Source organism: Anabrus simplex, chromosome 1, assembly GCF_040414725.1.
Source record: "Anabrus simplex isolate iqAnaSimp1 chromosome 1, ASM4041472v1, whole genome shotgun sequence".
Taxonomy (NCBI): domain Eukaryota; kingdom Metazoa; phylum Arthropoda; class Insecta; order Orthoptera; family Tettigoniidae; genus Anabrus; species Anabrus simplex.
This window is the reverse complement of record NC_090265.1, coordinates 1,574,335,006-1,574,361,405: the sequence shown is the minus strand read 5'-3', so window position 1 is coordinate 1,574,361,405 and position 26,400 is coordinate 1,574,335,006. Positions and strand designations below refer to the sequence as shown.

General features: G+C 39.6%; 1 protein-coding gene and 1 pseudogene across 1 annotated transcript in view; both read right to left on the bottom strand.

Moving 5' to 3' along the window:
- Nucleotides 1-25,880, bottom strand: part of LOC136858542 (ATP synthase subunit C lysine N-methyltransferase) — a 96,760-nt gene extending 70,880 nt beyond the window's left edge. The window contains exons 1-2 of the mRNA XM_067138157.2: nucleotides 25,726-25,880; nucleotides 7,518-7,690 (exon numbers count right to left, since the gene is read on the bottom strand). Coding sequence (XP_066994258.1) covers nucleotides 7,518-7,690; nucleotides 25,726-25,804 — 252 coding nt within the window. The 5' untranslated portion in view covers nucleotides 25,805-25,880. The remainder of the gene's footprint in view (nucleotides 1-7,517; nucleotides 7,691-25,725) is intronic.
- On the bottom strand, nucleotides 15,466-15,599 carry LOC136859076 (U1 spliceosomal RNA; annotated as a pseudogene).
- Nucleotides 25,881-26,400: the final 520 nt, after the last annotated feature.

The window sequence follows — 26,400 nt, the reverse complement described above, 5'->3', positions numbered from 1 at the left end:
AAAGAGTGATATTTTTGAGGCTTGGTTGGACCTCTGTGAATGGCAGATAACACAAGATGTGATGACTACATCCAGTATAGATTTTGGACAAACTATTGTATCACAACAACAGCAACATAAATCACCACAACATGTGCAATGATGTGTTAATAACCACTTATTCTTCTTCCATGCCCTCCATCCTGCCAGGTGGGTTGATGAAACTGTGACCACCATCTCTGCCTGTTCTTCCATCATTCTTCTCAGGGCCAGTTCACACCCCTACTTTCCACAGCTTCCTCTACTTTGGTTATCTACCTCTTCCTTGGTTTCCCTCTCAATCTTGGTCCAGTCATCTTCCATTCAATCATTCCTCTAGGGGTTTTTATTATTTACATTCTGCCAATGTGGCTAAAACACATTAGTATACTGGTTCCTATTCTATTTTATAACTTCTCTATCCCCAGCCTTTTCTGTATCCCTGTGATACTTCTTTGTCCTTCTGAGCAGGCTTCCAAGGAACTTCATTTCAATTCCCTACATCCTCCTTTCCTCTCTGGATGTTGTAGTCCACATTTCTGCTCCATATGTCAGAATAGGGACACGAAAAAAAGAAAGAAAAAAGGAAAAAAAAAAAAGATGTTTGTAAATTTCTCTGCTACATGGAAAAGCATAGAGTCATGGATATGATTTTGGGCTTAGAAGATAAGAGAATGAGTACAGATTCCTTGATTGTTCCCCTCTTAGTGTCTATTATGACATGCACGGGGTACAGATAGTGCCTCCTTTCACTCCACTCACAAGAAATATGTAGCATTATGATCTACATCCAACAATATGGTAGCTGATCCAGCACACAACATTCCCATGCCATGTCACAAGATAGCCCCACTTATCAAGATCTACGTCCAAAAAAATGGCCGCTGATTTAACACACAATTTTATGGCCATAAATATCCGACTCCACGGCTAAATGGTTAGCGTGCTGGTCTTTGGACACAGGGATTCAGGGTTCAATTCCCAGCAGGGTTGGGGATTTTAACCATCAATGGTTGATTTCGCTGGCAAGGGGGCTGGGTGTGTGTGTCGTCTTCATCCTCATCATGACGCGCATGTCGCCTACAGGCGTCAAATCAAAAGACCTGCGCCTGGCGAGCCGAATATGTACTCGGACACTCTCAGCACTAAAAGCCATATGCCATTTCATTTCATGGTCATAATATTTGCAAGATATGTATTATGAGAAGCCATCGGTTACCAGGTATAAGGGGATTGGCTGTGACCTGGACAAAACACCAGTCAAAGACAGTGAAACTTGTTTAAAACATGGCACCATTTGTACATACTCTACATTCTTCTTCTTCTATGGCTCTACAGTTCATTGTGAACCTCGGCCTCTTTAACAACCTTCCGCCATTTATCTCGACCCAACGCTACAACTTTCCAATTCCTATAGCCCATTTCCCGAAGATCTTCAGTAACTCCATCCATCCATCTGATTCTCGGTCGACCTCGTTCTCTCTGTCCCCCTGGATTTTCATTCAATATCCTTTTAGGTACTTCCACATCACTCATCCGTGCTACATGTCCGGCCCACCTCAATCTGGCTGATTTCACTATTCTAATAGGTGGGTCTTTATAAATGTACATACTGTATATAGAAGGCAGAATTCTGCCACATGGTAATAATGTGAGGAAGAAGGTGATGAAGACTAAGTATAGACAAGATGACTAACACTGGCTGCCTCATTACCACAGTGTCGGTTTTCCGTCCACACAAAACTGTCTTACATTAATTCCTGATCGACCCCCAGCCCAAAACTTATCCATGTTAAAACAGGTCTTGCAGAACACTTCTCTGCATCATTGTGGTATCTTTTCATTCCATGCTATATCCCTAATGCTCAGATAAAATCTTCCTGCCATTTGCATTCTGTTACTGATCTGTAATGTTATAATCCCATCTTGTGACACTACACATCCAAAGTACTTGAAGGTGTCAAGTCTCATTGTTTAACTTTATTATGCCTCTTCCAATCCTCTGTTTCCTTGTCACCATCATTATTTTACTCTTGTCTTTACTTATACCCCCTACTGCATATACATAATAGGCAGATTTCAAACACAGAGCAAAGTGAATGTCTAGTTAGGCATTTTAGCAGTGGCATATACTGAGGGCTACCAAGGCTATCAGTGAAGCCCAAACCTCAAATGAGAAAGATGGAAATCTAAATCCCATTATAATGTAAGCATCTGACACATTGTTCCAAAGCGTAAGGAATTTCATGTTTTTATCCGTATTGAACTGAGATCATAATTAAATAAGCTTATAGTAGGTTCCAACTTTTCAATACATTTACAATGTTGTTATCTGATGTTTACAACATTATTTATTACAAATTGCAGGACATGTTTCGATGTACAATTTTTAACACCATCAGCTGCATGAAAAGTGTATAAAGACTTGGCAGTCAAAACAATGACCAGCATATTATCATACTTAACTCCTTATATACAGGCAATAGAATGATGTTATAATTAAATTTAACCTCTTATTATGCTAGGTTAAAACTAATTTACGTAACAAGGAGATTCTTGCATGTCAAAATATAAAATATAAAATTCTTCATTAGGTATATGAATGGTCTTCGGTTCCTTAATGTTATAATATTATACACTCGTAATATTGGTTTCACATGCGATCCTAAATTAGAGGATTGAAGTTGAATGCAGTTTGTTTGACATTAAAATATTCATTTTTTGTATATGTTATTTTGTTGAATTAAAAGCGTTGCATATAAAAGAATTATTAAAGCTGAGCCGTCTTCTTACTTTTGTTGAGTAAAAACGTAGTATTTTTGATGCTGTATATGTAGTGGTTGAACTGTGATGTTAATTTTCCCTATAGTTGTTAAGCGGGCTACGATTCTCAGTTCAATAGGCACCTGTAATGATGAAACCTTAAGTTAAAAGCAAAGCGAGAAAATTGATAGAGAAACTAATTGAATTATTGAAACGCCTGACTCACCTCTAAAGCTGTGTACCTCGCTTGATGGCTGCAGCAATACGAGTGTGTCTGCTTGTGTCTTGTACTGTGTGATGAAGCGTTTGGGAAGGAGAAGTAGGGGCGGTGAAGGGGGTGTTTCCAGAACATTGACTGTTTAAGACGAGGTCCGGGGGGCGTTGTGGACGTAGACTGTAATACGCAAAGTTGTTACGTAGAATACGGAAGACGTTCAAATTTTCTGGAATTTTTAAGTTGTTGAGTAATAGAATCAGACAAGCAAATAATATCTTAGGTTTTTCCGAGATTTCGTTCAGATTAAGGTTGGCGTTATAATATTGATCTAGATGTATTAAACATGCTTCCGTAATGTCAAGCCTCTGTCCTTTAGCCAGTGTTTCCATGATCTCAAGGTCTTCATTTATATCTGTAAATTTATGTTTATACTAGTGGATATGCTGGCCTACCGCTGAGAATCTACGATATTTTACAGCATTGAGGTGTTTGTGATATCTGACATTAAAGCTATGCCTAGTTTGCCCTATGTATCCGCTTCCACAGTCTCTACATTCAAATCTATATACGCCAGATCTAGAATAGGGGTCGACTTTATTAACAATTGAAGCATTATGTAGAGCTGCTGCACTTCTATTATCTGTCCTAAATGTAATCCTAATGTTACGTTTTTTGAAAATATTTGTGATTTTATACACGTCTTTATTATATGTGAATGTTGCGATTTCCTTTGCTTCTGTTCTCTCTTTAATCACTACATATACAGCATCAAAAATACTACGTTTTTACTCAACAAAAGTAAGAAGACGGCTCAGCTTTAATAATTCTTTTATATGCAACGAACTTTTAATTCAACAAAATAACATATACAAAAAATGAATATTTTAAAGTCAAACAGACTGTATTCAACTTCAATCCTCTAATTTAGGATCCCATGTGAAACCAATATTACGAGTGTATAATATTATAGACATTAAGGAACCGAAGATCATTCATATACCTAATGAAGAATTTTATATTTTATATTTTGACATGCAAGAATCTCCTTGTTACATAAATTCGTTTTAACCTAGCATAATAAGAAGTTAAATTTACTTATAACATCATTCTATTGCCTGTATATAAGGAGTTAAGTATGATAATATGCTGTTCATTGTTTTGACCGCCAAATTTTTATACACTTTTCATGCAGCTAATGAGGGTGTTAAAAATTGTACACCGAAACATGTCCTGTAATTTGTAATAAATAATGTTGTAAACATCAGAGTAACAACATTGTAAATGTATTGAAAAGTTGGAACCTACTATAAGCTTATTTAATTGTGACCCATGTACTGCGGTATCATGTGTTTGCTGTTACATGAACAAAGCATCTTACTGACTGTTTATAGTTGAGAAAATGAATTGTATATTTTAGTTGTATTACTGTTCTCAGAACAATTTTAGTTTATTTGAAGTTACAGTGTATAATGTGCCTGACCGTGTGGGGTTACTTTTGTAAAATGGTTGAACCGTATAAAACAGGTACTGGATAAATCATTCTTGCAACAAGTATGGAGATAAATTGCTGATAGTTTAAAATGACAAGCCTACCCCACATCTTCCCCGAAATCAATCTCCTCGTACTCCTAATTTCCGTAGCTTGGTGACTGGGTATTTATGACGTCTTTGCACTTCATTTCATCCTTATTATGTCACCACCAAGCCTTTCCAGATGACACGCATTATTATTAGTATTATTGTAAAATTAAAATATAAATTTTTACCGTATTACCAACAGTCGTACCAGTCGTTCACTGGTTTATCATCTTCCTGGTAGATCAGTTGTGGTGTCCGACCCATGATCACAGGTTTGATTCCAAACAACCATGCCTTCCTCATCATATATTCTTCCTGACTTCATACTTCTGACTTAAATATATAAACAGTAATAATATTATACACATAACTATATAGAGTGTTGATATTTCAATCTCATCTACTTCCACATCCCAAGTCTAGTAGTAGCGCACGTCTTGATCCCAGCATAAGCCAATGCATTTTATGTGACCATTTCCAATATAACATGCCACGTCAAAGGCATGTTCAGATGGGTGTGGGGACCAAGCATCTCGTAAGTTTGAGCAAATACTTCCTTACTGACAAGTCATTCTGTCACACCCCAACCACGTGAAATAAACACTGAATGTTTTTATTTATATTTTCATGTCACAGAATACTGGACACAACAGTCTTTTGACTTGACATCAGCTTTCCTAGCAAATTTTCTCATATTACATGGTCTTAAAGAAAAGCTATCATGTCTACCAAGCAGCCTTTTCAATGGACTTACAAATATCCTATCAACTGGAAAGGGGATATAAGAAGAGAAATAAAACAGAAAAGCAAAACATCCTGTTCCACATGTTAACCTGCCTCTTCACAATTCTGCATAATTCAACTTCATCCATATTTAAATTTATACATGGATTTTATGGTCACTCTCCAGCTTTCAAATTCAACAAGCTATAAATGAATTTTTTAACAAGAAGTATTTCACTCACTTTTGAGGAACAATATTTTACCAACTCAGTTACATATCTCACCAAGGAAACATCAGATTATATTCACTTGTATAGCGAATGTGAAAACACTATGCGGGGTGGTCTACCAACCCCTCAAATTCCTTAAGGCTGATATTGCACAGCTTGCAACTTGTATGTCAGCAATGTAAAACAAGCCAACATTGCACAGAAGAAACAACTAGAAGCAATCGTTGTGCCAAGATGTAAAGACCATTCCACAAACAGGCTGTTTATTGCATATACCACTAAACCTAACCCCATGGCACAACAGCCCCAAAGGGCCTAGGTCTAACAAGCGACCACTGCTCAGCCCGAAGGCCGGCAGATTATGTGGTGTCATGTGGTCAGCACGACTAATCCTCTCGGCCATTATTCTTGGTTTTCTAGACTGGAGCCGCCATCTCACCGTCAGATAGCTCCTCAACTGTAATCATGTAGACTGAGTGGACCTCAATCCAGCCCTCAGATCCAGGTAAAATTCCCTGCCCTTGCTGGGAATCAAACCCGCGGCCTCCGGGTAAGAAGTAGGCACGCTACACCTACACCGTGGGGCCGGCCAGCATGTACCACTAATATGAGCTAGTTAATAGTGTGTGAGAAGTGGTCTGTCGTGAAAGAATGCTAAATGAATGCTGTTACATGAAACAAATATATGACATGGAAAATAAATGTCATGGTGGAAAGGACATGCATTACAAGGGCGTTTCTTGCAAGCAGGGAGTATGGTGTTATTGTGAAAGGATCAATAAGGTCCTAGCCATCTTTGAAAATTGAAAACAAGTCCAGGGTTTGAATCCTAATCTATCCAGGTATTCTTGAAGGTATTACCAGCTTCAGTTTACCTATGTATGGCAGAGCTTCTCTTCTCACAATGTTTTATTAAGCATGTATGCTTCCTGAGTTCCAGTTCTGTGAAGAAAATGTCATGACACAAAGCTTGTTCATTCATTTGTCCACAAGAAGCAAACATAATTATTACTAACCTACACTCACAATCTATTCCAGTGATAAGTATGTTGATATGTTACTCATCCATGGCGAAACATGACAGAAGTCATCACAGTTGCAACACCTGTATGACAAACGAAAACTGACAGCCAATACGTTCTGCAATCTTGAACAATGTTTGACAGCAAATAGGGCACTTGGATGGAAAATTCCTACCAGAGGCATTCATGTAATGTCTGGTCAAAATGAAAAGTTTCTTAGATGTTGTCTGAAATGTCCCTCATATCTGTATACAGGCACTTGTACAACAGAATGTTATCAGTTGGTCATCTGTTATTTGAGTATTACATAAAAATAAATTTCATCTGTACTAACAGCAATTACATAAGGAGCTCTATGATCCGATTTTGAAGCTCCAGGGGACTTTGTTAATGGAAATTACACAAAGCGACCAATGATGTAGCCTCTTAATTAACAGTACTCTTTTTGGTTGATTTCAGAATGGCAACACTACATAACATCCAATATAAAGAATCTTTTCGGTGCCAAATAAAAATTTATTTTTTCTTAGTAGGATATTCACAGTAATAGAAGTAATAAAGAAAGGTACAATCCAGGATTTGAACCTGTTTCTGTAGTTTGGGTGTGAAAGCATAACGATGCATACTTGTGCCGCTTTAGCTAGTGTGAGGCCTGGCAATTGGTGGTAAGTTCCGAGTCTATGTGATATCAGTTCATAGGCTTAACATACGCTCCCTGTCTTAATATAAGTGTTATTCACAGCTGTGATTGTTTCATGAATTCATTAGAGTTTCTACCATTGATTTACCATTGAACTAACAATTCCATCTATATTGTCAAGCTTAAACACAAACATATCATGGTACTAGTTCAATATAGAAATAGGGATTGAGATTTTTACGTTGTATGTAAACTATGAGTTGCATAAAAAAAAATTAAAGGCCTGGTGGATCACTGTGTATAATCTTAAAAAAAAGGAAACTCACTATTCTTCCATCACCACTTCCAAGATCCACGAGACGCCCCTGTCGTCCTGACAGGGCCATGAGGACATTGGACACTTGAGTGCCAGTAGCTGGTACATACGGAAGGCAGACACGTCTCAAGGCTGGAGATACAAATGGCAGACACACTACACTCAAGGCTACAGCTGCTCCACCTGGTTAAAGAAAAATTACTACTATTTATATGCTACTCATGTCTTCCCACTCAGGCATCACGCATTTATTTTTAGGATGCCTCATCCAAGCAGCAAAACAAATCATTAATATATGGTTGTAGTACAGCAATGATACCATGAACCGGAACAAATGGAAGCTACAAACAAAATCACCTATTGATATTTTTCAACATCACAAAAATGTAAGCTATAATTTTTACCTTGTTGTATGATTCATTCCTTTAACTTAGGATAATAAATTTAAGAATAGTTCTTTGTAGACTAAACTAACATACCTATATCCCTGACAGTTTTCTTTTACTTCACACTTCCTCACTTCCATTAACAACATCATCAATGGCCTACGCTGGTATCTTTAACATATTCCAAATTTCATTTCTTTTACATCATCAATAATATTATGGTATGATTTCTAATTCATAGTAATGCAATTTGAAAATTTGCTTCCTGCATGATACACAATGGAGAGATAGAAAGAACATGGTTTTGTTCCTAAACAGATTTCATCATCATCATCATCATCATCATCAATGTCCCACTCTAGTCGCCAAGATTTGGTTTCTATCATTGATTTATCATTGATCTAACAATTCCATCAATATTGTCAAGCTTAAACCCAAACATATCACGGTACTAGTCCAATATAGAAATAGGGATCAAGATTTTTAGGTTGTCTATAAACTATGGGTTGCATAAAAAAATTTTAAAATAAGATTTATAGTTGTTTAAAATTGCACATACAAAGGTTTGGGATTGATAAGGTGAGTAAGGCTAGGTTTGGGAAGACAGCATTTGTAGCCCTAATTACAGTAATGTTACAGCTCTGTATTTGCCTAGTGCAAAATATGGAAACAATGGAAAACCATCTTCAGGGCTGTTGATGGTGCAGTTTGAATCCACTAGCCCCCAAATGTAAGTTTACAGCTACATTTTGTATCCTGTAATCCACTCACTGCCCCTACCCAGCTACAGCTGGATAAAGGGAAATAATGATGATAATGAAACCACTCACTCACTGAGGGATAAAAAACATGAAGACCAAAATGTCATGCGTCCCTCACTTAAATTATTTGTAAACACAGATTTTCTAATAATATTAATGTTATTGAGGTCATTCTCCACAAGAGAGCAGATTTTGATAGAAGTTTCTTTTGACTTGATAATGTTTTTTGTGTCCTAACCACTGATCAGTACAATTTTTTACATAACCACTTTTAAAAATTGTATGTTCAAGGAGGTGAGAAAATAATTGCACAGAGTGGAGTATCTCTGAGAATAAGGATTAAATTTCCTGCAATAAATACTTTCAGATTGCTTCCTGAAAAAAATAACATTTATATATATAATTCGCTGGGGCCATCAAGGACCACGTTAAGTCTTGTTGCATTTGACACTGAACTTGGCCTTCTTTAGAGCTCAAATTTCCCTCATTCTTTGTGAGTGGGCCTGCTTACGCTCCTCTGTCCAAGGGGCACCGTGTCTTCTCTTCGGTTGCTCGTCTCGGTTTAGCCCGTTCGTCAATATTTTCTTGCGGAAGAGATCTCTGTTAAGGGCGTCTTCAGCTGAGATATGTAGCATTTGAAGGTCTTCTTTGGTATTTCTAAACCAGGGAATTGTGGTTTTGGAGTTTGAATCAAAAAAGTGAAATATTTCTTTACTTAACTTTCTTCCGTCCATTCTTTTCAGATGACCGTAAAATCGTGCCCGTCTTTTTCTGATTGTGTCGGTAATTTTCTCTATTTTGCTGTAGACTTCCTTGTTGGATCTCTTTTGATGGACTCCATTTCTGTACTTTGATCCCAAGATTCCTCTCACAATTTTGCGTTCTCTTTTCTCCAGTTCTTCAAGGAGTCCTTTGTTGGCATTTAGAGACAGGGTTTCGGCTGCATATAGAACTACTGGCTTCAGAACTGTTTCATAGTGACGTATCTTGGTGTTTTGGGAAAGGCATTTTTTGTTGTAGATTGTGCGGGATGTTTGGTAGGCTATTTCCAGTTTACGTACTCGCTCCTGAAGTGCTTCTTTGTCCAGTCCATTTTTCATGATGATCTCACCCAGGTATTTGAATTTGTCTACTCGGGTGATGTCCCCGTATTTTGTATGGAGTTTTGGTGGAGCCTCTTTGATGTTAGTCATTACTTCTGTTTTCTCAAACGATATCTGCAAACCAGTTTGTTCGGCAATTTCCTTTAAAATTTCAACTTGAGCTCTAGCGGTTTCTTTGTCGTTTGAAAGAACAGCAATATCATCGGCAAATGCTAAGCAGTCTGTTGCGATCCCCTTAGATTTGGTTCCTATTCTCAATGGACTGTAGTTGGTTTCCTGTAATCTCACCCGCCAGGTTCTGATGATCTTTTCAAGAACACAGTTGAAGAGTATCGGGGATAGCCCATCACCTTGTCGGACTCCTGTTTTGATGTCAAAGGAATGCGAGAGACATCCGTGGAACTTCACCTTGGATTTTGTATCGGTCAGGGTGGCTCTAATTAATGCCAGCAGTTTCAAATCAACTCCAAATTCATTTAAGATGTTTAGCAGGACTTCCCGGTCAATGGAGTCGTACGCTTTCTTAAAGTCCACAAAGACAGACACATACTGCTTGGACCTTAGTGTACAATATTTGATGATCGTTTTGAGATTTTGGATCTGTTCAGCTGTTGAGCGACCTTTTCTGAACCCTCCCTGATATTCACTTATTTGATGATCGACTTGTGCTTCCAAACGCTCCAGGATGGCAAGTGATAGAATTTTGTAAGTCACGTGTAGCAAAGATATTCCTCTGTAGTTGTTGATGTTCTTCATGCTGCCTTTTTTGTGTAATGGATGGATCAAAGCTATTTTCCAATCTTCGGGTAGGGTCTCCTTGTTCCAAATTTCTTCTATTTGCCTTTGCAAGATATCAAGTGATTCCTCTGGGGCATATTTCCATAATTCTGCTACTACTGAGTCTTCCCCCGGCGCTTTGTTATTTTTGAGACGGGCAATGTGGCGCTTGATTTCATCTCTGTCGGGTGGTCTGGAATCTGGGTACCTGAGTAAGGGTTCCTTGGTTTCAATGGGGCTTTGCGGTTTAGAGCAATAGGGAACATGCATGATCCGGGGTTTTAATTAAAAATATGCTAATCTGATTCAAAATTTCATGCAGAATTCAAAAATGTGATCAGAATGTACACATAATAACTCGAAACATGATAAAAATCTACGAAAATGTCACGTCACGCAAGTACGCGATCTCATTGGTCTGACGTCATCGTACAGGTTGACTGAATTAGCAGACGAAATAACACACAGTGTGCTGTGAGAAGCAGGATACACTTCGCGCATTTCTACTTTATGTTAGTGTCTGGTATGGTTAAATTCGAGGTCTATACATTGGATAATAATCTGAGTGGTATATTTTAGACTTAAAATGAATCCTGCGCAGACAGTGAGGCAGAAAACTTATAAATGGTGTAGAGTTCCGATGTGCAATAGCACATCGCATACCATACCAAACAAATTGTTTATAAATGTTCCAAAGACGCTAAAACTAGGGAGAAATGGATTTTGGCGAGCCGGAGAAATGCTGGTGATATATCGGAAAAGTCTACAGTTTATTTTTTTGAAGATTTTAACGTAAGATGAATTTGTTTGAATTTTCAAATCACTTTTCCATGTCAGCTTGTTCTAGTGGTAAAACTTTAAATTTTAATGTATGATGCTTTATTTAAACGCTTCAATTACATCTTGGAATATGAAAGTAATAAACAGTGCATTAAATAATGCTGATTATTAAAGTATTCTCCAAACCTAAACTATGTTTTGGGTGATCCATGTCATGATAATAAATCAAAGGGGTTATGAACCATTTTGACAGCTCTAATTCTACCAATATATCTTGGCATGGGACAGTTATGTATGTCTTTATTGAAGAGCTTAATTGGTAAAGAAATTTAGGCTATATCTAAATACTCTATAATGTAACAAAGAATAGGCGTGTACATCATGAAAGGAAACAACGTGAATTTAACAAATGTATAACTCTACACAAAACCAATGCTGGTCTGTTGGGGTCTTATAAGTTAACAATGCTCAATTATAATAATTATCATAATACTAATGAAATAAATAACATAATTGCACACAGATGAAAATAGTGATGTAGGTGTTTAAAATATTATCCTACTTAGCCTAAGTTTTAGGTTATACAAGCCAAGTCAATAAACCGAAGGGTAAAAATACCGCGCGAGTTGGCCGTGCGGTTGGGAGTGCGCAGCTGTGAGCTCGCATCCGGGAGATAGTGGGTTTTGAACCCCACTGCCGGCAGCCCTGAAGATGGTTTTCCGTGGTTTCCCATTTTCACACCAGGCAAATGCTGAGGCTGTACCTAAGGCCACGGCCACTTTTTTCCCATTCCTAGGCCTTTCCTGTCCCATCGTCGCCATAAGACCTATATGTGACGGTGTGACGTAAAGCAAGTCACAGCACCCAAAGACATTCCTGTATTGAGCGACTAAAATGTCACCAGGACACTTTTCTTTCCTGATATGCTCAGCTTGTTAAAAGCCAAATGTAATTAATGTTACTGGCTTCACGCCCCGCTAACTACTTCTACGATTTTTGGGAGACGCCGATGTGCAGGAATTTAGTCCTGCAGGAGTTCTTTTACGTGGCAGTAAATCTACCGACACGAGGCTGACGTATTTGAGCACCTTCAACTACCACCGGACTGAACCAGGATCGAACCTGCCAAGTTGGGGTCAGAAGGCCAGCACCTCAACCGTCTGAACCACTCAGCCCGACTTGTGAAAACTAGATGAAGTCATATTTATCTTTATCATGTTTAATTTTTTCCCTCCACAAAGATATTTAATTCTCTTTCAAGGGCCCCGGAAGTGGGTAGGCCAGTTGTCCCAACCATAAATATTTTTTTTTTGGGAATGATAGATTATAGCCCTATAGCACTATGATCTTTCTTTCTTTCTTTCTTTCTTTCTTTCTTAATCAGTTTATCCTTCAGGGCTGGTTTTCTCTCGGACTCTGCGAGGGATTTCACCTCTACCACTTCAAGGGCAGTGTCCTGGAACGTGAGACTTTGAGTATGGTGATGAAACTGATGAGGAGGGCCATTACCTCGCCCAGGCGGCCTCACCTGTTATGCTCAACAGGGGCCTTGTTGGAGGATGGGAGGATCGGAAGGGATAGACAAGGAAGAGGGAAGGAAACGGCCGTGGCCTTAGGTGCCTGGAGGAGAAGTAGGAAAATACGAAAAACCACTTCGAGGATGGCTGAGGTGGGATTCGAAACCGTTCTACTCAGTTGACCTCCCGAGGCTGAGTAGACCCCGTTCCAGCCCTCGTACTATTTGTTTTCAACTTTCATGGCAGAGCCGGGAATCGAAACCGGGTCTCCGGGAGTGGCACACATTAACCACTACACCACAGAAGCGGACTAGTACTATAATGCTACCTATATGTTTATGTTGGTGCTGAAATCCGATTTCTTACTTTACTAATGCTGAAAGCCCGAAAATGTAATGTTATTCTTTAATAGGGGAATCAGTCTAGAAGGAAATGTTGAAAGTGATGTGATATCTATCCAGGTTCGTTGTTATCCTAATACTATGGGTTACAGTACATTGCACGTATATAAAAGACGCCACTTACAAACTTGCTTGTTATCCGCGAATTTCTGCGGCCACAAAAGTCACACTTTTCAAGAATGATGACATCTACACATGGTAGATTGTCTGACTGTGCTGTTTTGAACCTTTCTTCTGTCATTTCGAAGTTATTCGCGATCGTGAATAATAAACAATCGGCTTTTAGCAACGGCTGATGCACAACGGCTGGTAGAGCTCCATGCGGTACTGGATCGTGACGTCACAGCGCGCCGCTTACGTCAGAGGCCGTTTCACTCGCCTTGCGGAAAGGCACTATTAAATATTTTTTTAATGGTAGAAAACAAGGCAACATACCACAATGTAATACGTTTACGTACTATTTCATTGGTGTACTTTTCAAAAAAAATATTTTTGAAAATGATGCATGTTCCCAATTAAGTAAATTCTTGAAGTAGTCTGCCAGAATGCTGCAATTTTCTTCATTTGATGTCGCCAGTGAGCCGTCCTTTCCTTCAAAGCATAAAGATGGTGGTTTATAGCCAGTGAGTTTGCGTTTGAAGGCTCTGTAGTACTCTCTGCTTTCATTCTTCCTAAAGTTTTGTTCTATCTTTTCAATGAGAAATTTTTCGTATTTACGTTTCTCAGTTCTGAACACCCTAGCTGCTTGGGCACGTTGGGTTTTGTAGGTTTCCCAATCATTTTCTGATTTCGTAGAGTAGTACTGTTTCCACGCATTCAGTCTTTCTTGGAGGACTGATTCGCAGGCACCATTCCACCAGGCATGCCTTTTGCTTCTCTTGATTTCTGCAACGTCTTTGGTGGCCTCAACAAGGAGACTTTTGGCGTTGTTAAAGTCAGTGTCATTTGGTCTAGCCTTCTCCTGGAACTTCTCGACCCTTTGCCGAAGTTTATCATTGTCGAAGCGTGTGATCTGTTTGGTTGTCTTCCTTGTGTCTGCGGGAATTGGTTTGAATTTGATAAGAGACATATAATGATCTGAGGCCACATTGATGCCTTTCTTTACCTTGACATTCATAATCTCAGGGCTGTTTCTCCTGGAGATTGCAACATGATCAATTTGGAACTCTCCGAGAGCTGGGACGGGAGAACGCCAAGTCATTTGCTTTCTGGGTAGGGCCATTATGGATATCTGATTTTCATGAAGAGCTTTGGTGAGGGTTTTCAGCTTGCCAGTTTGTGTAAGTGAATTTATGTTGAAAGTTGCTAGAAAGGTTTTAGATTTTGGCCCGAGTTTTTGACTCTTCGGGGTACACCGAGATGCTCCAACTCGTCTCTTGCATGATGTCGAGTCTCCCCCAGAATCTGAACGAGACTCGTGCGCCGGGGCGTTCACGACGAGGGATTTATCCGAAGATTTACCCCCTGGTGTATGTTTCTTGAAATGTTGTGCCATCATGCTTTTTGACTTGACTTTGCTTTGGACAGGTACCCATCCTTTTACAACTAGGGTTGTTAGCCCTAGAGGTTGCCTCAAGATGTTTTCTGGCTTCTGGTCATTTACCAGTCTTCGCCGTAACCCTGGCAAGGGACCAGTTTTTTTTTCACGGTGGTATTTTATTTCCCTACTACCCTCTGACTCTGCTGGCGGCAGAGCCAGTGAGCTTCCCCAATTCCAATGGGACGCGCCCGATGGAGGTAACCAGTAAATCCCCACACGGGAATAACATTTATTACAATATATATATATATATATATATATTTTTTTTTTTACATTGGAGCACTTTAATCAGCCATATACATACATTAAAGTCTAATAGTATTAAATAGTCAGCTTTTCAGCTTCATCCTGTTGGACCTGGCCGCCCTTTGGTTGTCAGTAATGGTGTACTTCCTTCGTTCAAATGTTATGAGTTTGAATCATAGGTGTTTATTCCTTAGAATCCTCTTTTCTTCTCTGCCTTCAATTTGGAGCATTGAAAAATTTAATTCTTCTAAATCATTCATGATCTCTGTGAACCAAGTGTTCTTTGTTTTATTTTTCCAGAAGTAACTAAACAACTGCTTCACTAGTCGGGGCGAGAGGCGTACGACACAACGTTCTCACGCCCAAGTAAGGGCGAGCGGTTACCAAAATTACTGAGCGCCGCATATGAGCATGAACACTGGGTGTGCAGAGGCTCGCAGCATTGCAGTCGTGGGCAGGGAGCCTGTCGCTCTCAGATTTGGGGTATTCGCAGGGGTCAGCCCAAGCGAAGTGCAATGCAAGGGCCTCACCCTGGGGGAACCGCCTTGTTGATCATGGTAACCCCTACACCAGGTAAGTATGTATCTATTATTGATTCGCTTTCACGATATACCACTTCATTAGGTAATAATCTCCATTGGCCATCAACTTGGTGTTTCTTACTGATGATTGTCCTGATGATTCTTTCATCTGAAAATGAAAACCTACAAACCGTTTTCCGGTCATTGACCGGGTCTGGGATGTAATGAATGAATCATATATAGGCTATTAGTACGATGGGGTCGCCACCCCCAAAGTGATTTATTAATGACTGATAGATGCTATGAAATGAGAATGGAGAGTGTTGCTGGAATGAAAGATGACAGGGAAAACCGGAGTACCCGGAGAAAAACCTGTCCCGCCTCCACTTTGTCTAGCAAAAATCTCATGTGGAGTGACTGGGATTTGAACCATGGTATCCAGCGGTGAGAGGACGACGCACTGCCATCTGAGCCATGGAGGCTCGATTCTTCTATCTGCTTTCTGCAATTTATCGGTTGTTGATTTAGTGTTCAACTTGAAGAGTGTTTCACTAAGCATAAGTTGCTTTGGGTTTTACAACTGTATTGTAATGTCGAAATTTAGCATTCATGGAGAGAATTTTTTTTAAAAGTTGGCCAGGTGATTCGCTGTGCTGTTTTCGGTTTAGATGTTCTGCTGTTGATCAATGTTTTCTCTGTTCCAGGTTATAATTTCTCCCAGATATTTGAACTTATTCACAATCTTAATTTGTTTGCCATTGTCGAGGTGAATGGCTGGTGTTTCAATTCTGAAGGTCGGCATCATTTCAGTCTTTTTAAACAAGTTTGCAGTCTGATTCTTGCAGCAATTTTCTAGAGTTCTTCAATTTGAAATTTAGCTTCTTCCATACTACTTGCTAGTAATGCAATTAAGTTTAATATTTCTGTCTATCTTGATCATTGAAAGACATTTCTTTACCCATTCTCACATTACTTTCTCCAGGGCACAGTTAAACAATAATGGTGAGAGTCCATCTCCCTGTCGAAGTCCAGTGTGGATTTCAAATGGCTCAGACAATTCACCTAAAGTTGACCTTCGAATTAGTATTAAGAGTGATTCCAATAAGACTGATGAATTTTTGGTGTAAATCAAATTCCTTAAGGATTTTTAGTAGTGACTCACGATGAATACTGTCATAAGCTTTATTTTTAGTCAACAAAAGTGATGATTAATCTCTTGTTCCGAACTCTATGGTGTTTCATGATCCACTCAAGACTGATGATTTAATCGGGACAGCTTCATCCTAGTTGAAATCCTCCCTGATATTCTCCCAGTTCCCGGTCAAGTTGTTCCTGAATTCTCGTATATATAATTTTAGATAAAATCTTATAACATCAAGCAGAGATATACCTCGACAATTACTGGGATCCGATCTATCAACTTCTTTGTGCAATGCCTGGATTATTGCTGTAATCCATTCCTCAGGCATTTCTTCAGTATTCCAGGTGTCTATGATATGTTTATGTAAATTTTGAAGGATTTGTTTATTTGCATTCTTCCATAGTTCTGCTACAAATTGATTCTCTCCTGCTGCTTTGTAGTTCTTGAGAGAATTTACTGTTTTGATCACTTCATCATAAGTTGGCAGTATAACCTTTTCCAGTGGTATTTTATTTCTTGGGGAAGGAAAAAAATCAAATTGTTCTTTTGGATCTTCACAGTTAAGTAATTCTTAAAAATAATCGGCCATAATTTTAGCACTATCCCTATTATTGTGTTCCATTTCCCCATTTTTATTTTTCATCATTAGTGTAGGCTAATTGGAGTGTACTTGATTGATGTTGTTGGAATGTTTTGTAGTAGTCTCTTGTTTTATATTGACTAAATGCATCTTCTATGGTATTTAATGTTACTTTTTGATAATTTCTTTTAATCCTTCTAAATCCTTTGGCTGTTTGTCTTCTGGCATACTGAGTTCTTCGTGGGATTTTTCTGTTTTCCGTTGTTGGTCAGATAACCATGCTTTGTGCCTTTCTTGAATTGCACTGTCGCATTCCTCATTCCACCAGGCATGTTTCTTTCTCCGTTTAATGGGAGCAATTTCCTCAGCTACAGTTTTCAGTTTGTTAATTATCATCCCCAATTTGACACTGAGGGGTGTTTTTGATCTCTCCACACCGTATATGTTTTATCGGAATCATAATGTCTTCGCCTAGTGGATTGCGATTTTTTTTTTGTCTCTGTTTAGGTGTTAACTTATTTTTATTTTTGATATATAATGATCTGAATCAATGTCGACCCCCCGGAGGACTTTCACATTATAAACTTCTTTGTAGTAATCTCTATCCATGGCTACATGGTCAATTTAAAATTCCCCAATTTCATATTAGGACATTTCCAAGTCATTAATTTGTGTGGTTGTCCCTTAAATTTTGTGCTTTGCAGAATAAGTGCATGGTCCTCACAAAGTTCAATTAATCTTTGCCCATTTTTGTTTGTGAAATTATGAGCTGGCCATCTTCCCACCACTATACAATATTTTCTTTCTTGCCCTATTTTTGTATTGAAATCTCCAAGCAAGAGCTTAATGTTTACTTCAGGGATGTTTAACCCCTCAGCGTCGCAGCCATTTAAATAGCTTCCTACCCCGCGGCCGAATGAGATTTCAACTACGGGCGACTGAAATACATCGATTCACTTAAAGCATTACTGCAAGTATAAGAGTAGCCCGATTTTCACGAAATTTGAAATTCCTTATGACAGAACTATCTACATGCAGATAATTACATAATTGTTTCACATTTCCTTAGTAATTTAGTTCCGTGTGATAGAGTTCGAAGCACTCTTTGAGACAGGGACTCAAGTCACACGCCTGGCAGCAGTACACTGACGTCTTCTTTTCGCCGTGTTTTAAACACAGGATACAATGTCTCTGAGGTTTGGATTTCCAACTCTTGGGTGCTAATTTCCTGATAAAATATCTTTCCTGCAACCTTGGAACTGTATTATCTGATGCGCGCCGGCCTTGAATATTTCGTTTCCCTCCCGAGCGAGTGTATTTTGTAAACAAACCTTTCACCAGCTGAACCCGATAAGGTAATTTCTCAATATTTTTCTCTGTGATCTGTGTGAGTATTATTAGAGAATTTAGCAATCAAAATTCACCGTTGAAAACTTCTCTTTGACATGTATAATTATCTATAGTCTCTTACACGAAATTTCCAAGTACTGTTTCCTCCTCATCGTCACTCATCATTTACCACTGCTACATCATCTATTTCATTATCACTGCTGCTTATACTGTCACTACTACTTCCGACTAAACTTTCATCTGAATTATACAATATTTCAAGCACGTTACTGTCAGTCATACCACGGCTGAGCGCGGCGCGTAACATGGACTGATGAAGCTGCAGTGAGACCGAAGGAAACAGGACGAAACTGAATTAGGGGAATAACATTTATGACGAAACAAACCAACTCGATACATATTTCAGATAAAAGGTCGACACAATGTCTTTCAAACGAGATATATACCATGAACAACTGGTTCTCATATCGTATGACAGAAAACAGCACTAACTGATGCCTACACAGGGCGCTCGTGGAGAGTTACGAAAATATTACAAGCTGAGAAATAAAGACAAATATAATAAATAAACCACACTCCCAATGTACAAATAGAGCAAAGAACATCACACGAAAAGACAAACTTCTCAGATCATCATTTCTTTATTGTATTCTGTGGGAAAGAATGAAGCAAACCGACTTTAAAAAAGCAAGAGATTAGTGCTCAGACTTATTTGACAAATAATTATCCTTGCAAAAACAACTACATTATAATGATTTTTCAATTCTTATTTACAACACTGATAAACCCGAAAATGTCTTCTTGGAAACAAAACAATTTGCATATCAGTAACTTCAAAACTCTTCGCTCTATAGCCGTAAATGTGAAACCATGTATGGGTCTATACCACGTATAGAGGTCGGCGGCTACGGAAGAAAAGAGGGTCTATACCACGTATAGAGGTCGGCGCTGAGGGGTTAATAATAGATGGTCCAGTTCTTCCCAAAATTTGTCTGTTTCTTCTTTTTCCTTGGCATTTTTGTCGTTTGTTGGGGCATGGATATTTATCAGAGTATAAGTTTTATTCCCCACTTTAACTGTTAATGTTGCTATTCTTGGAGAGGTTGATGATAAGTCCTTGATCGAGTCTATTATACTGTTATGGACTAAGAATCCCATACCAAATTGGAGAACATCCTTCAGTACTCTATTTTCTGGAGGGCCTTTGTAAAGGCGATATCAACCAGATTCTATTGGCAAGTTCCTGAAGCGCCGTTATTAAAATTTATGTTGATCCATTATATCTGTTAAATGTTTTAATTTGCCGAGTTTCATTAGTTAGTTTATGTTGAGTGTGGCAAAATATGAAAATTTTCCTGGCTTCTTAAATTTAAGTGTTCTCTTAGTTTGCTGCGGCTGTATGCTGCTTTGGGCTTCCAGGCCTCGCCTTGATCTTCTACGCGACACCTCACTGTATCCGAATGGTGCCTTTGCTCGCATCCGTAATGTGTGTCTGAGCCAGTGGATTTATTCATTAGAAAACTCTTCATGATTGGCTGATTGTCTGATCATTACGATCGAAACATTTCTGACCGAGGTCAGAGTTTACAATTCCAGATGTGATCTGGAAGGGCAATTAGTAAGGTATGAATTGGTGATTAATGACGTTGTGAAGTGTGTGTTTGGTCCGCGAGAGCTATTTTATTTCGCTCAAGTCCGCCAGTATACCGGTGAGGACCCCCCTATTAGAAAATAAAACCCTTTCTCCTTAAAATCAATATTATCAAAACTTATTTATGTTGTCTTAAAGTATAAAAATAATAAATGTTGATGTTAGGGTCAGGGATACAAAATCAATTGCTACAAAGTAAAAATAATGGCTGTCAATAAATTCAGTTTGCACCCTTTCTAAATAGGACTGGAGAGGTTTAAATTAAATGTTCACAGTTGTTCAAGTCATTACTGAACATGTAAGTTACTGGTCATGACTGTTCAACAGTGGCTGGTCAAGTATAGGCCTACTAACTACATCTGATACTTTCATCTATATTTGGGATGATGAATTTTTAGATTTACGAGGGCAGATCAGAAAATAAGTTACACTTCCCAGTTATGGCCATTTATTACACCACCTATACAACAGCAACACGACTATAACAATACAGACTGTAACGTCACTCTTCCACATAGTTTCCAAGAGACTCCAAACATTTCTGCGAACGCACAACCAAATTGTCGATGCCGGATGCATAGAAATTTCCTCCAGCGTTCTGCAACCACTCGGAGACAGCGGCCTTCAACTCCTCATCAGTCTGGAAACGTCGACCACCGAGCTCCGTTTTGAGCTTACCGAACAGATGAAAGTCACATGGCGCTAGGTCGGGACTGTAGGGTGGATGTTGCCAGACCTCCCACTTGAAACGCTGCAGCAGTTCTCTCGTTTGGCGGGCCTTGTGAGGTGTTGCGTTATCGTGCAACAAAATCACACCAGCGCTTCTCTTTAATCGCTTTATGCAACCAGTGCAATGTTTGACAATATGACGCCGCGTTGATCGTCATTCCTTTCGGCATGAATTCCACGTGCAGCAAACCCTCCACGTCAAAGAACACTGTCGCCATAACCTTACCAGCTGAAGGTTGAACCTTGGCGTTCTTTCGTTGTAGTGATGAGGGGTGCACCCATTCCATTGATGTTCGCTTCGTTTCGGGGGTGAAGTCGTGGACCCACGTTTCGTTGGCTGTGACGATTCGCTGCAGAAACCCGTTGCCGTCTGTGGCATAGCGTTACAAAAATGCCAGGGAGGATTGGAAACATTGTCCCTTGTACTCATCAGTGAGAAGACGTGGGACCCATCTTTGACACAGCTTACGATATCCAAGGTCCTCGTGAACAATGGCGAACAAACTGCCATACGACATGTTCAGCTGCTTATATGACATAGATATTGATTCCCATAGGGAATCTGAAATATTTGTCCTGAATGAGTAAATTTATAATACCAATATAAATGGTCCGTTATGGCCAAGCAGGCATCAATTTTTGATAATGAGACAGGGTCTCCAGTTGGCCTACGCAGTGGCCTCCACGGTATGCACTAGCCAACGTATTGGTAGGTGTGCTAGGTACCAACTGATGAGCCCACCCTAGCACACGAGGGCGAAACGCTGGCAACCAAGAATGAGTTAGCTGGAAAATATATAATGTCCAATAACGGACCATTTATATTGGTATTATGTTCAGCTGCGTCGTGATTTCTCTCATTTTAATGCGCCGGTTCTGTCCAATGATCGCATTCACACTGTTGACCTTTGCATGGGTCATGGACGTTGCGGGCCTGCCTTCACGATGGTTGTCCGTGATATCTGTGCGTCCGGCTTCGAAATGCTGACACCACTTTACGATACCTTGCCGGGAAATGGTCCGCTCCCCATACACAGCCCTAATTTCATGATGAAAGTCCGTGCAATTCTTCCTTTTGGCCCAAAGGAATCGGATTGTCGCACGCACCTCATATTTGGAGTGAACGTCCAGTTGACGCGCCATTGCATTTGGCCGTTATTCGCACAATACTAGACAAGACACCACAGCGACCTGCCTAACAGACGTGTGGGCTGTGTCTGTCCCTTTCTCCGCCATTCCCACGTTTGCGACACACAGCGCGCTGCTGCGGCGCGTTAGTGAAACTAACCTTTTGATCCACCTATGTATTAGATGACTAGATGAAATACCCATGTTTTGCAACAGGACATAAATAAATTACAATGTGAAGGTGACCTGCCCAACCCAACGGCAAGTGCACGGCCGGCAGGTACGCATGGAGGGGATAGGTGAGGTGCGGCGCGGCGGTAGTGTTTTATAGCACAAATGTAGGTTTTACTTGCTAAACGTTGGAGATACACGAAAAGTAATAAGGACTTATCGTATAGGAAATTAAATATTAAATCTCGTATATACCATCAAAAGTTTGCATTTCTTTGCATTCTCTTTTTATTTTACATGGAATTATGAATGTTTGAAACCAAAGGGTGTAGTGATGTCACTAAAATGGTTGCCATCTTTAAATAGTGCAAAATATCGAAATCAAACATAGCCTATATATTAACTACATAAATAAGCTATATTTATGAAAAATTTAATGTAAATCGGACCAGTGGTTCTTCCGTAATTGAGTAACACGCACACACACACACCATTTAATTTTTATATATTAGTATAGATGATCTTCTCATGTAGTCTTAATTTTACTTTTTAGTTCTGCCCTGTTTCTGCACAAGTTTCTTCATTCCAAGGGCTAGCCTATTGTTGTTACAGACTTGGCGGTTTTCTCTTAGATCAAGTTGGGGACTCGGTGGTGGTGGTGGTGGTGGTGGTGGTGGTGGTGGTGGTGGTGGTGGTGGCGGCGGCGGTGGTGGTGCCAACAATGCGGTTCAAACCCACTATCTCCCGAATGCAAGCTCATAGCTGCGTGCCCTTGAATGTATGGCCATCTCACTCGATCGCATAGACTTCTCCTCTTTTTATTTGAATATTTTGAAGCTTTAGCCTTTCTTGTTGAGTCAGTCGACATTTTTTGCAGCCCCGACTATTGTCTTGTCTGGTAACAGCAGAAAACAAACTGTTCTCTAGCCCCACCATTCGATCCTCCATTCCAGTGGTTTATGGGGTCAAAATGTAAGTACTGGTAACTGATCAACAAAATTTGATGCATTTTATTCAAATAGGTTTTTCAGGGAATAGTTTTATGATAAAAGTTGTCCTCTTCTGGGGTAACTTTGATCATGGCAAGAACATACATGAAAACATTACGCGCCACGGGTATTGTAATTACAATCCTGTTTACTTCAAGAACAATTTAGAAGAGATTAATAAAGGTACAATAACAATAAACGGGGAAGTTTATCCTGACAGAGAAACGAAAGGCGGTTCCCACTTTCAATGATAAATAGACGGATATCAGTTGACATGGACGACACACATTTAAGAATTTGATTGACGGCCCAGATATTTTTTAATTTAGAAGACAGTGTATTATGAGGACAGTCTACAAGATTGCTTCTTTTCTGACCTCCTTTTCTCTCTTCATACAATTGGGCTTTATGATTTTCGTACCCTTTATTTATTATCTTTTGTAACATTACAAATATTTATGCAATGCAACATGTAATTTGTAATACCATACAATGCTTGTACACTTAGGCTAAGTAAAATAGTTCCTTCTTTGGGAAAAATATGAATTTGATCACTATAGGCCTATACCTGTTTCACCACAAATTGTTTTAATTTCTTTGCGATTGTTGATGCTGGGCAATCCGCAGGTTTTTAAAAAACAGTTATTATTATGGCGGCCGAAAATACTCCAATGAAACGAAATGGCGTATGGCTTTTAGTGCTGGGAGTGTCCGAGGACATGTTCGGCTTGCCAAGTGCAGGTCTTTCTATCTGACTCCTGTAGGCGACCTGCGCGTTGTGATGAGGATGAAGACAACACATAAACCCAGCCCCCGTGCCAGAGAACTTAACCAATGATGGTTAAAATTCCAGACCCCGCTGGGAGTCGAACCCAGGACCCCTGTGACCAAAGGCCAGCATGACAACCATGTAGCTATGGAGCCGGAAAAGATGGGGTAACTCCAGCCACTCTTTCGATAATCATAATTGATTACTGAATAACAATTAGAATTATGTTCATATTTAAAAATGAAGAACAAACATGGCAGAACTTATATTTTTCAGAAAATTAGAGGGAATATTTCAAATTTTAATTTCTAAAATATACGAGAAAGTGGCTGAAGTACAGTTTTACGGTACTCTAGATAAGGCTTGGCCAATGACAAGTAGGGAGGAAAGAAGAATTCAGGCTAGTGAAATAAAATTCCTAAGAAATATGATACGAAAGACAGAGTGAGAAACAAAAATTTTGGAAAGGAAATCAGAATAGAAAACAAAGTTCAAATGACACTCGCTGCCACTAAGTATTTGTTTGGAAGGAGAAAGGATGGTCCAGGCAAATCAGTTCAAGTACCTACTTGGGAAACACCGTTTCAACTTATGGGTGGTATGAGAAAGATGTCCGTTGTCAAATAGCTCAGGCAAAGGAAGCTTTCAGTATGAAGAGTAGCCTACTAACATCCAAGGCCATATCGCTGCCAGTGAAAAAGCATTTCATTAAGAACTTTGTTTGGAACATAGTAACCTATGGCTCTGATACTTAACACTGAACCTTATGAATTAGCCTGGACAAGCAAGGTAACAAATGATTTGTCCTGCAGAAAGCAGGAAAACCCTCAACTAAACAGAAACCAACAAGAAATGACAAAACAGTTGTATTAGTAATTAAATGAGTCATTTATCATGACGGTCTACGCTAATTGAAGGGAAAATGGAAGAGTACTGAGAACGACCAAAGGAAGAGTTCCTGCATGATGATGCCCACACTACCTATTCAAACAGCTGGTTCAAGACCGAAAAACCTGAGTGGACAAACATGCTACCCTCCAACTGCCAGGTTGAGGAGGACAAGAAGCAGCAGCAGCAGCAGCAGCAGCAGCAGCACCAGAAGAAGAAAAATAAGAAGAACCCACAGAACCGTGGCTTAAAGAGCAACCGCTGTTCAGCCCAAAGGCCGGTGTGGTGTCATGTGGTCAGGGCGATGAATCCTCTCGGCCGTTATTCTTAGCTTTCTAGACTGGGGCCGCCATCTCACAGTCAGATAGCTCCTCAATTGTTATCACGGAGTTAGAGTAGACCTAAAAACAGCCCTCAAATCCAGGTAAAAATCCCTACACCGCGAGGCCGGCAGAAGAAGAAACAGATGAAGATAAATATTCCATGACATATATGGAATGCCTCCGAGTGGTTTCTTAATACATTTCGAGCATATGCAACTTTACGTCACGAGGGAATTCTGATCTAACGAGCGAGTAGCACATTCCTACAGTTGGCATAAATGATACAATAGCCTAGGGCCCTTAGGGATAATAACTGCAGTTATTGCAGATATCTAAAAGTAACATGATGCGAGGTTATGTTACGAGTCAATTCAGCAAACAGGTAACTCTTAATTTAAGTCTGTTTCCTCTTTAGTTAACGAATACGAACGACATAATTGCACGAAAAGACAATAAATTAGAATCACCTGTTAGGCTAACGAGGAACAGTCCCGCTTTAGAAAATCTCCTAGGTATACCCTCTTCAATAGAATCGTTTAGCTCCATATATTTGCACTAGGCAGTTTTCGTGTGAGGGTTGCTGAAATTTGTAACTGCAAAATATAAGTTTCTTCTTCTTCTTCTTCTTGGTTCTTCTTCTTCTTCTTTCTTCTACTTCTTGTATGTTGTTGGGCTTAGTTTTAACTCTGTACCCAATAACCACACCGTTTGGTAATGCACTTATTTGTGTTGAAAGAATATCCGTAAGTTCTAGGTTGGTAATCCTGGGTAATGCAAGGTTTGGAAGTTGTTTTGCGTGGTTGAGGAAGAATCAGAGGAGTAGGCTTCATTTTCATATCAACACACTGTCGCCCCTCTTCATCTTTTGTTTACGATTTCACTGACACTTTGCCCCCTCTACATCCCCCCATATACGTTGCTCAGATATTTCTTTCCATCTGTCCAAAGTCCTACACTCTCACATATATCCACCCCTCCGTCGTTCCCCTGCCCTCTCCTGCTTGTCCCTTATATGTTGGCCCGGTGTGTATGTTTTGTAGAAGTCGCTGAGACGGCCACTCTAGCGTGAAGATTAGTATACCTTGTGTCCCTGTGCTTTTCCTATATCTTCTAGTCTTGTATACGTATTTCCTCACTCTTAC